Consider the following 15,439-nt stretch of genomic DNA (forward strand, 5'->3'; position numbering starts at 1 on the left):
GACCATCCAGATTACAACTCCTCAGATCCATAAGGGACACACTCAGGGGGCAGACTCAGTGAGCACCAAAGCCCTACTGAAGCAAGTCTTGTCTCATAAGGGTGTCTCCAGCACAGAAGTTCTCCCATCGTAGACACAGCTGATCCTCACAGCCAATTGGCCTGGAGGTCAATTCCTCCCAGTGATACCAACAACAATCAAGGCTTAACTACAACAAGACTGTGCACATAGCCCACAAAGGGGTGCACCAAGAGTGTCCACCTCAGGTAACTGGGGAGGCTGAGTCACTGGGCCCTATAGGACACCTAGCACACAAAGCCACTATCAACTCAGGGAAGCAGCCAAAATGAGGAGACAAAGAAACAGGTCACAAATGAAAGAAATGGAGGAAAGCAAATGACTGGATATAGAGTTCAAAACCATGGTTATAAGGTTTTTCAAGAATTTTCTAGAAAAGGCCGATAAATTTAGCGAGACCCTCGAGGATATGAAAAAGGACCAACTAGAAACTAAGCATACACTGACTGAAATAAAAAATAATATACAGAGATCCAACAATAGACTAGAGGACCGCAAGAATCAAGTCAAAGATTTGAAATACAAAGAAGCAAAAAACATCCAACCGGAAAGAAAAAAGCAAGAAAAAATTATCCAAAAATATGAAGATAGTGTAAGGAGCCTCTGGGACAACTTCAAGAGTACCAACATCCAAATTATGGGGGTGCCAGAAGAAGAGAGAGAGCAAGATACTGAAAACCTATTTGAAGAAATAATGACCGAAAACTTTCCCCACCTGGTGAAAGAAATAGACTTACAAGTCCAGGAAGCGCAGAGAACCCCAAACAAAAGGAACCCAAAGAGAACCACACCAAGACACATCATAATTAAAATGACAACAGCAAAAGACAAAGAGAGAATATTAAAAGCAGCAAGAGAAAAACATTTAGTTACCTACAAGGGAGCACCCATATGATTGTCAGCTGATTTCTCAACAGAAACTATGCAGGCCAGACAAGAAATATTCAAAGTGATGAATAGCAAGAATCTACAACCAAGATTACTCTACCCAGCAAAGCTATCATTCAGAATTGAAGGTCAGATAAAGAGCTTCACAGATAAGAAAAAGCTAAAGGAGTTAATCACCGCCAAACCAGTATTATATGTAATGCTGAAAGGTATTATTTAAGAAGAGGAAGAAGAAGAAAAAGGTAAAGATAAAAATTATGAACAACAAATACATGTCTATCAACAAGTGAATCTAAAAATCAAGTGAATAAAAAATCTAATGAACAGAATAAACTGGTGAATATAGTAGAATCAGGGGCATAGAAAGGGAGTGGACTGACAATTCTCAGGGGGAAAACAGTGTGGGGGGTGCAGGAAGAGACTGGACAAAAATCGTACACCTATGGATGAGGACAGTGCGGGGGGTGGTGCTAAGGGCAGAGGGTGGGGTGGGAACCAGGTACAGGAGAGCTATGGGGGGAAGAAAGAGGAACAATTGTAATGATCTGAACAATAAAGATTTATTTTTTTTAAAAGCATACTCCAATGAACACATTTATATGTAAATCGTTAATTAGAATTGTTTAGCTTTTCTTTTCCTTGCCCATGTCCCTTTTTGGTGTTTTACATATTTACTTATCTATGAAAACTTACTTTAAAATGTTTAATTTGTTTATTTTTCTGACCATTTTTTTAGAAGTCGAACTGTGTTCTAGTTGTCTTACTGCCTAATATTAGTCATGTTATATTATGGCTTTCCCATAGTGAAGGAATTTACTTCATTCAGTTATTAATCCGAAATGATGTAATATGGTTTTGACTTTTTGTGTACATGAGAATATCTTTTGTTTCCTATAGCCAAAAGTAATAATTTAGCTGGATATTGAAATTTTATGTTAAAAACCTTTTCCCCTAAAAACTTCATAGACTCTGCTTTATTTTCTTAGGTATTCATTGTTGTAGAAAACAGGTCTAAACATATCTCAATTTTCCCCCATTTCTGAAATTCATACTTTCCACCCAGTTATATTTAAATTAACTTTGACTTATCCTGCATTAACCTATTTGATCTGAAGACATGGCCTGTTTGGGACAAGAAATTTTTCTTCTACTTTTTTTGATGATTGTTCAAGTTTAATTTATTCTGGATTCTTCTCCAGTAGCCCTGACGTTCCTCATTGTTCAAGCACTTGAGTAAACTTCTTACGTTTTTCTCCCATCTCCTTTTATATCTCTTTCAAACAATTATAAGTAAAAGGAGTGTTCAAATCGGGACACTAGTTCTCTTAAAAGAGTTGAATCTTTAATAATTATGTTGTGACAATCCACCTTCCAATGCTAAGTGTGTACCTTGGTGTTTCAGCTGCTGGATGACTGCTCAGCTCGTCTGAAGATGGCCCGCCCAGCCAGCACCCTGTACACCCCCGGGGGAGATACAATTCTGTCCTGGGACCAAATAGAGCGAGACATGGTCATCTGTGTGTCCACGGGACATGGCTTCGTAACCCAAAAAGGTATGGTGACAGTTTCTTTCCATCGAGTTTCCAAAGAATTAAATCATTCAGTATTTTCTTCCAAGAACTCCTCCTCTACATTGTTCTATTCCATGTTACTAAAGTTAAAAGTGTAAACTTATGACACTGTTTGCTCTAAAGAATTCAAAGTTGAAAAAAAAATCAAAATTCTGTTAGTCTTGTGACTTATCCAAGGGGCTTATTTGCAGGGATTCTAAAGGGCCTGATTTGAAGGTATTTCTTTAGCATGAACGCTCAGGAAAATGAGGCTCCACTGTCTTCCTACTTTTCAAATTATTTAAAACTTAGTGTTTGATGAATAACAACTATATTTGGTTTTCAGATTTCCTTTATTTTTAAAAAATATTTTTTTTTATTGATTTCAGAGAGGAAGGGAGAGGGGGAGAGAGAGAGAAACAAGCATCAATGATGAGAGAGAATCATTAATCAGCTGCCTCCCGCACAGCCCACACTGGGGATCCAGTCCACAACCTGGGTGTGTGTCCCAATTGGAATCAAACCATGACCTCCTGGTTCATAGGTCAATGCTCAACCACCAAGCCACGCCAGCTGGGTAGATGTCCTTTCTTTAGTAATAAGTAAATATATACTCATTTTATCATTTTGTCTGTTTTCTGATAATTTTCTTTGATAAATAATAGTTGGAAAGATCATGTATTTGTTTTTAAACCAACTGTTGTCCTTTATCTTATTTATCCTGAGGAATTTAAAGCTCTTTTTGGTAGGTAAGCATAGATCAGAAAAGACATCATTTTTAGGAAATTCTGAAGAGCATTGCTATCACTCTAAAGAAATTAAAATATTAGGAAGTGAATTATCTGGTTTTCTAAAGTAATAAAGCTAGATTGTTTCTTTTAAAAAGTCACCATAAGATGATTATTTCTATGTTATATATAAGGTATGTAAACCAAAAACTTCTCAAACTGTTATAATCAGTTCTTTACATTTAGTCAAGAAGGGACAACAACATAAGAATGAAGACTAAAAAGTAGGGAAACAGGAATTTATTGGGATGACCAGAACTGTTTTTGGGGAGTGCTACAACTATTCCTCTAGCACCTTCCTGTATAAAGGAATAGGCTCCAATCTTGTATTCTTTGTATTCCATTGTCCCTGTCACTCACCATTACCCAACACCCCAGCTCCTGCAGACCCTCATGACGTGGTTCCTTGGAAGAATATGCCAATCATTGGGGTTCTTATCATTGGTATTAGTTGACAGCTTTGTGTGTTCCCAAAGTACATAGCCTATAAAAGAAACCCTTCAGGGTTCCTTTCCTGAAAGAGTTTTCAATCTAAGTGTATGAACACACTTGAAAGATTACAACACAATTGAATAGTAGGAGGCACTTACCGAATCCCTTCATTATTTACTGGTATGCTTAATCTTTCATACTCTCGGGTTGGCCTTCTGTCGTCTGGACCTCAGCCTCCTGGCCTCACTGTGTTCATTGGACCTCTCTGATAAAGCTAAGAATGCTGCAGTGAACCTAGTCAAAGGGTATCCAAAATACAGTGAGAAATGTAGGCTGCTTTCCCAGAGGCAGGCTCCTTACCAATAAAAACTGTGAAGGGAAGAGAGAAAATTGGAAATGCAAATATCACTCTCCCTACCATTTCCCTCCCTGTTGGCTCTGGGAACCTGTGACTAGGTTGTGTGGACCAAAGTTTGTTTTTGCATCTTCAATTTTGTAAGCACGTGGTTTACTATGATGTGAATGTTGATGCTTTTTATGAAAGTGGGTCCCCATAGTACCTGCGTATGGTTAGTGGTTTTCTGCAACTGTCTGAATTCTTTCTAGTAAGTGATACGTGTTCTAAGAAATCTGATTGATAACAGACTTTTAATTTAATTGCACTTTAGAAACTTAGTTTACTATATGAGTGCCATTTCATTGTTTTTTTTTCCTGAAAGAATTAAGTTAGAAATAATTATTTATAGAAATCTAAATATTCAGAATGTTTTAAAAGAGAGAAAAAGGCTATTAGCATTTATATACTTATGAAGGGACATTTAATTAATAACTTCACTCAGTTTTTCTGTGGTTTTTTGACTTATGTGTAGTAGAAAATAAGACAGCCTAGGAGTTTCAAAACTAAATACTTTATAATAACTTACTTTGTGTACTATAATGTAAAAACATGGAAGTTAGTCATCAAAAAATCACATTGGGTTTTTGGCAAAACAAATCAGATGCCATTAGAATGGCTTCTTTCATACATACCCCTGACAAAATTAAAAGAGTGCTTTATGCCATTTGTCATGAGATCTGAACACTGTTCTCACTGCTGTGTTTACCATCTTCTCAGTAGATTCAATTTTTAGACCACTCCTAGGTTAGCTTTCAATTCAGGCTTTATAACATGCCTGGAAGGAAGCCCTCTCCAGCAACTGCCATTCGGCAGAAATCCCAAGAATGTTAACACATATCTGATGTGATAAGCAAGTCAAGTGTGTAGTGAGAGTCCGGCATGGAATCAAGGATTTCTGAGGAAACTTCAGTGTCTCATTACCCTGGACTTTTAATGATTTTCCATAAATGCCTTGACTTGCCTCTCAAAATATTTTTTTAACAGAGTTAAAACAAATGATGGAGGTCAGAGCCAATTATGCCAGAATCCGAAGGCAGCAGGGCCCTGAAGCCACGGACATTGTGGTGTCTCCACCTGAGAAGCTGCAGTCTCTGGTACATCGACTGATTTCTAGCAGAGCCATCATATTTGTGCTGTATTTTGCCTGTATAGCCTATATATGTGTACTAATATACTTGCCTTGAGGTGATTATTATTCATCCTTTTTAATTTTTTTAATCCTTACCCAAGGATATGTTTCTATTGATTTTGAGAGAGAGAGAGAGAGAGAGAGAGAGAGAGAGAGAGAGAGAGAGAGAGAGATGTGAGAGAGAAATATGAATTGGTTGCCTCCTGTAGGTGCCTGGACCAGGGATGGAACCCACAACCTAGGTGTGTGCCCTGACCGGGAATCAAATGCATAACCTTTTGGTGTAGGGATGACACTACAATCAACTGAACCACCCAGTCAGGGCCATTCCCCTCCCCCGCCCCCCCCCCCCCCGCCTCCCTTTATTTTATCTTTATTGTTGAAAGTATTACAGATGTTCCCTTTTTCCCCATTGACACCCTCCAACTCCGTACCCTCCCCCGCAGGCCTTCGCTGCATTATTGTCTATGTCCATGGGTTATGCATGCATGCATAGAAGTTCTCTGGCTAATCTCTTCCCATCCCTCCCCCTCCATCCCTTTTAATTTTTGCTGTCTCTTTAAAAAGCTATTACCTTCACATTTTATGTAGAGCAGCATTTGATTCCTCAAACCTATTCCTGGAAAGGGAACAGAACTAGACAAAGTAATGCCAATAAAATAACTATGTTAAGTATATTTTCTTCCAGGAAAAAAAGACTACTAGTTACTATTGAAAAATAACTTAGTGGTGTCAAGTTATATTTATACTTAAATAATAAAATAGACTCTTTGACCACCTACCATTAAATTTGACCCAGACTGACATTTTTCTGGCTCAGCCACCATATTTTCCAAATCTCCATGTTAAAATCCTATATTTACTGAATGAAAAGGAAATGGCTGGTAGCCACCGAACGCCACGTGAGTCGATTTTTCCTCCTCCAATTTCCCCTAGATTTGGCCTGTATGAACAGTGTAGGACTATATAGGGCACGGCTTGATGTTGTGGGCATAAGCTCAGTAACCAAAAGTCATGGGCTGTGTCCTCGATAGAGAAACTCTGGGAGAGGGTACATGCACAAATTGAAGAAAAAAATCATGTAATGATTTTTTTTTTTTAATAGCGGGGTTAAGGAAAATTCTTAGCAATCTTAGGTGTCAGTTTCTTCCTGCGTTGATGAAAGAATCATTTTTAAGAAATAGCAATGACAAATCAGAGTTTGGTTTCCAGTGTGGGTGGAACATTTCTGGAGAAATGCTCTTTTTCACTCTCTTCCTCTGAAAGCCACTCACAACTCTGTCTGAATATAAATTGCAGCCTGGCTAGGTGTGTACAGAATGGCTCAGCTGGGCTCACTCCTCCATCCACCACTTTAATGTGATGCAGGGAGGCAGTAGATCATCTCTACTGAAGGGGGCCCTGGGTAACCACTGCAGAAGGCCCAGTATTTACTCCCTGTCTTCAAGTCAGTGGGGCTGCGTGAATAAATTGCTGCCGCCTCCAACCCTGCTAAAAGCAGAGCACGGCGAGGTGAAATTTCACGTGTTACCTCCACAGCAATTTGCCCTTTTGCAGACATTTTCTCTACGTACAGTGGATGTTAGAGATGTGAAGGCATTCCAGAACAGCTTTGTGGTGCATAGAAGGAAAAGATTGCATTTTGTTTTGTTCTTCTTCTTTTTTAAAAAACAAAAAAAAACAAGAAAGTTCAAACAACAAGGCTTAAGGAATGAGCTCCCAGTTATAGAGTAGGCTAACAAGATTCTTTTATTTTTATTCTTTTATTTTTATTAATTTAAATTTTTTTCAACTACAGTGTATATTCCATATTATTTTGTATTAACTTCAGGTGCATAGCATAAAACCAACAGGATGCTTAACCTGCTGAGCCTCTCCTTAGAATGACAGGATCACAATCCCCATAGACACAGAGCATTTTATATTTTTTCAAAATACCTTGAAAACAAAGGCATTTCCCTAGGAGCCAAAGTACCTATCATTTTGCTGCCACTGATAAGTTGATTTGCAATGAAAATGGCATAATTTCAGCCTGAATAAAATGTGCAAATTCCTGTGAAGTCTTCGCTGTGGCACATGAATACGCCTGAAGCGAAAATTGGTAATATCACACAATGCGTATCAAGTACTGGGAGACATAAGGCAAGACTCTGCACTGAACTTTCCTATTACTAGTAAATGGGATTTTAGATGTAATATAACAGTCATCAACACATCACATTTCACCAGCGACACTGGCTTCGTTGACGACGGCTTGTCTAGCTTAGACCAAGGCCAGCCCTGCTCTTTCCTTATTACTGACCTTCCTCTTTGGTTGGCTGGAAGGTGGACTGGGGAGCAGTTACCCCACCTTCAGCAAGGACTCCAGGATAAGATGATTGCAATTCTGTTCAGCCCTCCTAGGCTTTTAATAAACCCAGTAATTTCCTTTGGGGCCATGTTTATCGAATTTGAATCAGCCTCATATGTATAAGTCACATTTCAATATTTTTCTATCAACTGAAACCATTTATTATTAAATACTATAGCAACCATCCTCAAGTCTATGGCTTTCTCCAGAAATGTATTTCCTGCTGGTTCACAAACACCCTTAAGGTGATCCAGATGTGATGACCAAGCAGGTCAGCATTGGTGATTGTCCTGGAGGGAAGGACTTTTCTAGATGTTTCTGCCCTACTCTAGCTTTGGTTGCCTGATGAAGTGTGGAGTGAAGTTGTATGTTTCTATGCAAGTGAACTAAAAGCAATATGCCTTTTGACAGGCGTTCTGAGAACAACCAACAGCATTTATAAATAAGGATCATTTTATCTGGGTGCTTATATCAGCTTCATAAAACAGGACTCATCAGTAATGATTCAAAATGCAGAGGCAGTTTCTTAAAGCAATAACCTTGAATTTCCTTTTTTATTTTTCTTGATTGTTCATATAAACTAAATATTTGTTTGCGGGTCAAGAGAACAAAGCAACAAACAAACAAAGAAAAACAGAAGGTAAAGATACACCTGTTCTCTTTTAAGAGAGAATCACTTAGAATTGGGGCCAATCGCTGTTGCAGCATTTGTGGGCTAACCTTTCATAATAGCCCAGGTGTGCTGAGTGCCATTGAGATTTGCCATTGGCCAAGGCAGCACATTTTTCCTGGCATCATTTGGAAGAGAGCAACCAAAACCTACAAGTCTCCGTTATCTAAGGACATTACAAAATCCCATGTAAATGTCCTGGGTTAAGTGGAATTTGGACCCAGTGGCGCTTCTCGGTTGTTTTTATTACACCAGTGTCTGCAGTTCCCGCCTGCCTCTGAGCACTTCTCAACCCCTCCTCTAGGTGAGCAGAAAGAACGAGCAGCCGTTTTGTTCTCAGCACAATAAACTAGAATTCGGCATAAATGGCATGGTTGGGGCTGCTTGGCCAGAAGCAACTGCAGAGCAAGATCAACAAAAACCACTCAGGAGAGGGCTGATGAAAGTAAGTGGACTGGCCGCGGACCGTGGGTGTTCGGTGGGTGCCTGCTGCCAGCTCATATTTTCTAATTCTTCCCGTCTGTGATGTGACACTACTATCCATAGGCTGTCACCCTGCACCATATGTGCAAATGGAAATATATGAGGAGTGAGGAAGTGCTTACGTCCATGGTGCAACTGGGTGGGGGAGGGAGGAAGAAAGGAGACAGGAAATTGTATTTATACGGCAAGGAAAAGGGTGATGCTGAATCGCACGTGCCATCACTCACTATCTGCGGCATCCTGTGCTGGTTTATGGCTAGATACAAGGTGCAGTCAGCTGCTGGCTCCATTAGGTCCTGGCTTATCAGTCCTAGTGTGTCCAACTTAGGAATTACCATTGGTGTGTTAGCCTGGGTGAAGATGGTCAATAATGTCAGCTGTCAGACCAACTGAGGCAGCTGCCAGTCATCTCTAGGTTCCACCACCGGCAGCTGTTTTAAAGGAAGGTGCCTAAAGGCACACTCGCCTTAAATAAGCCTGCAGACTGAGTTGGAGAGGAATGGAGGAGAGGAGGAACCCCAAGAAATGCCAGGGTTAGCGCCCTGCAAAGCATAAGGTTTTATTACGTTGCTTTTTAGATTTCTACCACGCCCTCCCTTCCTTCCTGTCCCCTTTCTCCTTGCCTTTTGACCTTCTCTCTTCAGTCTTCCTTGCTTTTCTCTTCTAAGAACCTTTAAATCCCATCTTTATCTTAAAAACAATCCTCCCTGAGCCATTCGTGTGTCAGCAAGAATGCCTCCTTCATATGCTTCTCAAAGTTTAAGGTGTGCACAGGTGTATAAAACAGAGTCCCAGGCTCGAAAGCAGAGGTTCTTATTCAGAGGTGGGGCAGGGCGTCTGCATTCAACGAGCCTCTGGAACAGAGAGCGGTAGCTGACCACACTTGAGAAGCCCACCCAGGAGTTCTGTGCCCGCCAGCTGGGCGTGGCCCACGCGCTAAGTATGGTTTCAAGAGCCCTATGGACACTGTTATGCTCATGTTCAGAGGTTATGGAGGCAAGCACTTGCTTCTTTGTGTAAGAATCTGAGTGTAAATGTCCTCACGTTTACTCATCACCATTTCCTTGAAATGTCCTTGTGTCCAGACCACCCACCCAGAGCTTATAACCAGGTCCAGACATTGGAGGCAAATCAAATGAGTTGAGGTGCTGAGCTTCCCATGTTAATTAAGCTGCCTTTGGTGCCGATGAAATCTTAAAGGTCATAAGAATAATGTCAGGGTTAGGATACATTTATAAAGGAGCAGAGTCATTTTGAGGGTGGGAGCAATAGCCAGCTTCCTGGAGTTTTCTTAGGCATTCTTATTGCACGAAGAGGAAAAGCTTTGAAACAGGGACAGGGAGGGGTCCTATTTGCCAAAGTGACCCTTTCTCCACTGTAGGAGCTTCTCGCTGGGGGAAGGCTAAACCTCCCTGTGCTTGCTCTAAGTCCTGGCAGGCTCATCGGAAACTGTGAAGTTCCACAGGATATTATTTCATTTCATAACAAGTACTCTTAGAAAAATTAATTTTCAAAGTAGTTCTCTTGCCCCATAAATGGAATCCATATAGGTTGGGAGATACTTTCCTTAGAAGACAGAAAATGAGTTTTCAAGGAACTAATTCTTATATAAATATAGCCAGGCACTCACTGTTCTGGGTGCTGGGCATGCCAAGGTGTATGCAATAGCGGTGTGGCTACATGGACAGTGCAGAGGTCTTGAACGTTGGTGTAACGGGCATGAAGCAAGGGACGGGTGGGCACACACCGGTTCTGGAGGGCTTCATCAGTCACACTAAGGAGTTTGAATTTTTATTTTACCTTTTAAAAAATATTTGTATTGATTTCAGAGAGGAAAGGAGAGGGAGAAAGAGAAATAGAAAATCAATGATTAGAGAGAATCTAATCGATTGCCTCCTTCATATCCCACACTGGGATCGAGCCTGCAACCTGGGCATGTGCACTGACCAAGAATCAAACTGTAACCCCCCTGATTCATAGGTCCACGCTCAACCATTGAGCCATGCTGGCTGGCCTGAAATTTTCTTTTTTTAAGTGCAGTGGGGAGCCATCAAAGGGGACTAATATAAAAGCTGGACTAGACCTTTCATATTAAATTAAGCACACTCAGGTTGGCAAGTTATGGAGACACATTCACTCCATTTACCTCATCACATGTATTATGACAGACTGAATATTTTGTCCCTCCGAAACTCGTGTGTTGAAACTCTATGCCCCGATGTGATGGCATTAGGAGGTGGGGTCTTTCAGAAGTAATTAGGATTAGATGAAGTCAGGAGGATGGAGCCCTCATGAGTAGAATTAGTGCCCTTATAAGAGAGCTTCCTTCCTCTGCTCTGCTCTCTGCCATGTGAGGATACAGGGAGAAGTCAGCAGTCTGCAACCCAGAAAAGGACTCTCACCACAACCTAACCAGGCTGGCACCCTGATCACAGACTTCCGGGCTCCAGACCTGTGAGAAATAAGTTTCTGTTGCTTGAAAGCCTATGGTACTTTGTTATAGCAGCCCGAACTAAGGCATGCATTATCACATCAATCCACAGACTATTACACAAGTTTGTTATAAAACAAGTCTTGCACTTGTTGACAGGGCAGTAGAGACTGACTGAACTTCCTTTATCACATGGCAAACTAAAGCAATGTTGACTATGATCCCTTCTTTGCTAGTTGTAACTTTCAAAACACTCCTAAGGCCTGATATAGTAGAAAACATTCTTCTCTCATCAGTGCCCAGATGGACCCTTAACTGCTGGCTGCCTCTCTGCTGCAGGCAGCCGGGCCTGGAAGGGAAGACATGTCACCCCCTTTCACAAGTGTGATGATTTGTGGCTGAGACGGGAGAGCCTGCTCTCTGAACCGCATGCCCCCTGGTGCAGGCAGGCTAAGGAAAGATGAATGGCATTCTAAGACAGACATCTGAATGTTTCGTATTAAATTAGTCCCACAGAGCGCCCAGAATTCTCATTCCATAAATCACCCAGTAAAATAAACTCACTCCCAGGTTAGATTGCTGTGACTCTGGCCTGGGGTGTCATAGATAATCTGAGAACAGTTAAACATTTGTCTGAAATAGTAATAATTTTCAGCATATTCACTCAGTGACATGGAGGTGACCCAGACTGATCTCTGTTGCCAGAAACAGCATGTAAATGGGAGTCAGCCAATTTAGGAGATTTCCAAACACGAGTCACTGCTCCTCACCCCCTCCACCTACTCGGAAACTGCCATGAGCTGCTTAAAGAGCAGCTGGGGCTGAGGTGAGCAAAACGCACCACCCCCGAGAGTAGGTGTGAAAGAGCACTGATGTGCCCACCCCTTCGCTGCATGACTGTTGCAGCACCATCTTGAAGTCCACCTTCACCTGGTCTTGCTCTCAGCATCACAGAGCTGGGAGGCACCTTGATTCCACTAAAGACACATTTCAATGACAAAGGTTTATTCTGAGAATAATTTACCTATCCTTGGGCCTATTCTGGTTCTTCCATTCCTGAGCAGACACTGTAGCTACAGGGGCCATAATAGAATGGGAGGAACATTAGACTGTGGTTTATGAGATCATTCAACTCGATGCTAAGTGGTTGGGGCCCCATCTGAGCTCCTCCTTCCTCTTCTCTAATATGTCCCACCTAACTTTAAAAGTCTGATTCTGATTCAGTAGTGAGATTCAATAGGACAGCAAGCCCCCCAGGTGACCTTGGGAAGCCTATCTCTCTGCCTGGTAGGGCCTTTCTACAGGCGTTCACTAGGACCTGCATCCAGATCATCTCGACCCTCAGAAACCCACTTTAAATGTTATCAGAGTGACAGAGGGAGGGATTGGCACAGCTCAGTGGTGGCCCAGGCCTGGAGTGGTTCCTCCCAGGGAAAGATCTCCGATCTTGGGTCTTGCCTCCTGTCCTGCTGGGCAAGTTCTTCGGTATGAGGATCAAATCAGAAACATGGAAGGGAAAGGGCACTAACGCTGCTGAGTGTCTACACGCACCAGAACCCATGTTGGCCTTCTACACTGTTGTCTGTTTCATTCCATACTCAGGACCACCCTCAGAAGTAGATCTGTTTTCTAGCGCTTCTGAGGGGTGAAATATCTTGCCACCAACCAATAAGTGGCAGGGCTGGTATTTGAGCCCAGATCTGCCTAACATCAAAGCCTGTGCTTTTTCCATTATTCAGTGCTGTAGAGATTTCAGGCATGGTTACTGGTCATTCTAAAACTGAGTTCACTGATGCCTTCAAGGAATAGTTGTATGGTCTAGGCGCTGCTGGCGTGGAAGATTTCCCCGATGATGGTTAAGTTAGGCAAAGTGATTTGCACTTGGCTGCTCAATCCGAGGTAGGAGGAGCACTGCCAAGGGCACGGGGGAGGCCCTGGCCAGCTCATCAGGACCTAGCAAGTCATCAGGGGTCTCATTTCTTACCCCAATGGCTGTATTAATCCATGTATTAGTTGCTAAGGCTCTGGCAACAAAGTACCACAAACCGGAGGCTTAAACAACAGAAACTCATTGTCTCACAGTTCTGGAGGCCAGAAGTCCAAGATCAAGGTGCCAGCAGGGTTGGTTCCTTCTGAAGGGGGTGAGGGAAGGCTCTGTTCCATGCCTCCACCCTAGCTTTAGGCGGTTTGCCAGCAATGTTTGGCATCCCTTGGCTTGTGGAATCATCACTCGATCTCTGCCTTCACCTTTACATGCCATTCTCCCTGTGTGCCTGTCTGTGTCCAAATTTTCCCTTTTTCATAAGGACACCAGTCATATTGGATTAAGGGCCCACCCTAGTCCAGGATGACTTCATCTTAACTAATTACATTTGCAGTGATCCTATTTCCAAATAAGATCACAGACTAAGATGCTACGGGAGTCAGGCGGGGGGTCGGGGAGGGGTGAGCAGTGAATATGGTGGGGAAGGGAAAGCACTTTTCAATTCATAACAGTCAGCAGCAAAAGCCCCAACCCTCACCCGCACATGCACTTCACGTGAGCACCAGTGCTCTACCTGAAAGATCACAGCGTTCTTTCTGGAAGGCATGTCTCTCTCCCTTTTATGTCTTTCATGTTTCTTACTAACACTGGAGTCCGATATTAATGGAAAAACCATTAAAAAGAAAACTATTATCCTATGAGGCAAAGTGAATGCACTCAACTGTAAAAGGAAGACTTATCGATCAATTTCAGGTAAACCTTGCTTGTCAGACACTTTGCAGCTAAGGAATGTGTTTTTATTGCCCGGCCAGATCGTTCTGATTTCCGGTCAGTCTTAGTAAAGACCCCTTTTATAACATTGATAAAATTTTATCACAGAGCCATGAAAACAAAATTAGATTTCATAACTCACATCAGGCCTTGAAAGGGATGCCTCTATAAATTTTACAAACCTTATCAAGTTTTAATCCACCTATTCTGATAAATATTTTAAAAATAGCAACTTCTACTGAACCTCATGGATATGTATTATAAATTAGTGTGTGTAAAAATATTTTCTTTCTCTCCCTCTCTCTCTTACAGGAAAGAAAACTTTCTTTGCCTATTTGTAAACATATACCCCTTTGAGAATCTTTTGAAAGGCCATAAACTTACAAAATGGACCTACAAAAAATGTTTCTTTCATACCATTGCATGAGGCTCAGGTCTACCTGAAAAACATCTGCAAACTCCAACTAAAGAACTCCTGGTGCCCTAGCTGGTTTGGCTCAGTGGATAGAGTGTTGGCCTGCAGACTGAAGGGTCCCAAGTTTGATTCTGGTCAAGGGCACATGACTAGGTTGTGGGCTTGATTCCCCCCCCAGTGAGGGAGGGGGCATGCAAGAGGCAGCCAATCAATGATTCTCTCTCATCATTGATGTTTCTATCTCTCTCTCTCCCTCTCTCCCTTCCTCTCTGAAATAAATAAAAATAATTTTTTTAAAGTTATTAAAAAAAAAAAAAAAGAACTCCTGGTATAAGAGAAGATATTTCTGAGTCCCATAATCTTTAAGGTTCGGGGGATATAGGATCTGTACTTTTCAATGGAAGAGTTCAAAATACATGTCCGATGAAACAGATTCTAACTATCACTGTGGTAATATGTTATGTTGTTACATTAAAAAAACAATAAACCTTGATGATTTCTTATCACCTTTGAGTGTGATTTTTGCATCTATGAGTCTTAAGTGAGAAAAAAAGAAGGAAATATAAGCTTCTTCACACAGTGTTGTTAACTTTGGGCATTCCTTGGAGAAAGCACTTATTACCTGGAAGAAAAAAGCTAATGAAGTTGACATTTCTTACCATCACAAAGCTGTTTCACTTGCTACTCTTACAGGCAGAAGGGAATACATGTTGTTTCCCTGCTGCCTGTCGGGAGAATAATCGGGGAGCAGCCGCGGGGCAGATCAGGAGAGGATGGCCGAAGACGCCATTGCCTGCCCGGGAGTCAGTGCTACTGGCCCTAGAAAACCTGTTGGCTTGGAAGCCCCTGCTGTCTCCACTGCTCTACGTTAGTGCACTTACCTTTTATATAAGGTGGCGATGTTTCCACACGTTCCGGTAACTTGCTGATCATTTTATTGCAAGTCATGTTACAACTGTACTTCAGTTAATTTAGTCAAAGCTTACTGTACTACCCATCAGAAATGATGTTAAAATGCTTTTTTAAACTCCCTTTAAGGTACTGTTTTGAAATCTCCTTCAAACTGTAATTTT

General features: G+C 41.6%; 1 protein-coding gene across 1 annotated transcript in view; it reads left to right on the forward strand.

Annotated features, from left to right (window-relative positions):
- Nucleotides 1–14,308, forward strand: part of DCDC1 (doublecortin domain containing 1) — a gene marked incomplete at its 3' end in the record, with an annotated part of 318,067 nt that extends 303,759 nt beyond the window's left edge. Inside the window, exons 37-39 of the mRNA XM_079788060.1 lie at nt 2,369–2,519; nt 5,118–5,227; nt 14,264–14,308. Of these exons, the coding sequence (XP_079644186.1) occupies nt 2,369–2,519; nt 5,118–5,227; nt 14,264–14,308 (306 nt within the window). The remainder of the gene's footprint in view (nt 1–2,368; nt 2,520–5,117; nt 5,228–14,263) is intronic.
- Nucleotides 14,309–15,439: the final 1,131 nt, after the last annotated feature.

This window comes from Cnephaeus nilssonii (assembly GCF_951640355.1).
Source record: "Cnephaeus nilssonii genome assembly, chromosome: 13".
Taxonomy (NCBI): Eukaryota; Metazoa; Chordata; class Mammalia; order Chiroptera; family Vespertilionidae; genus Cnephaeus; species Cnephaeus nilssonii.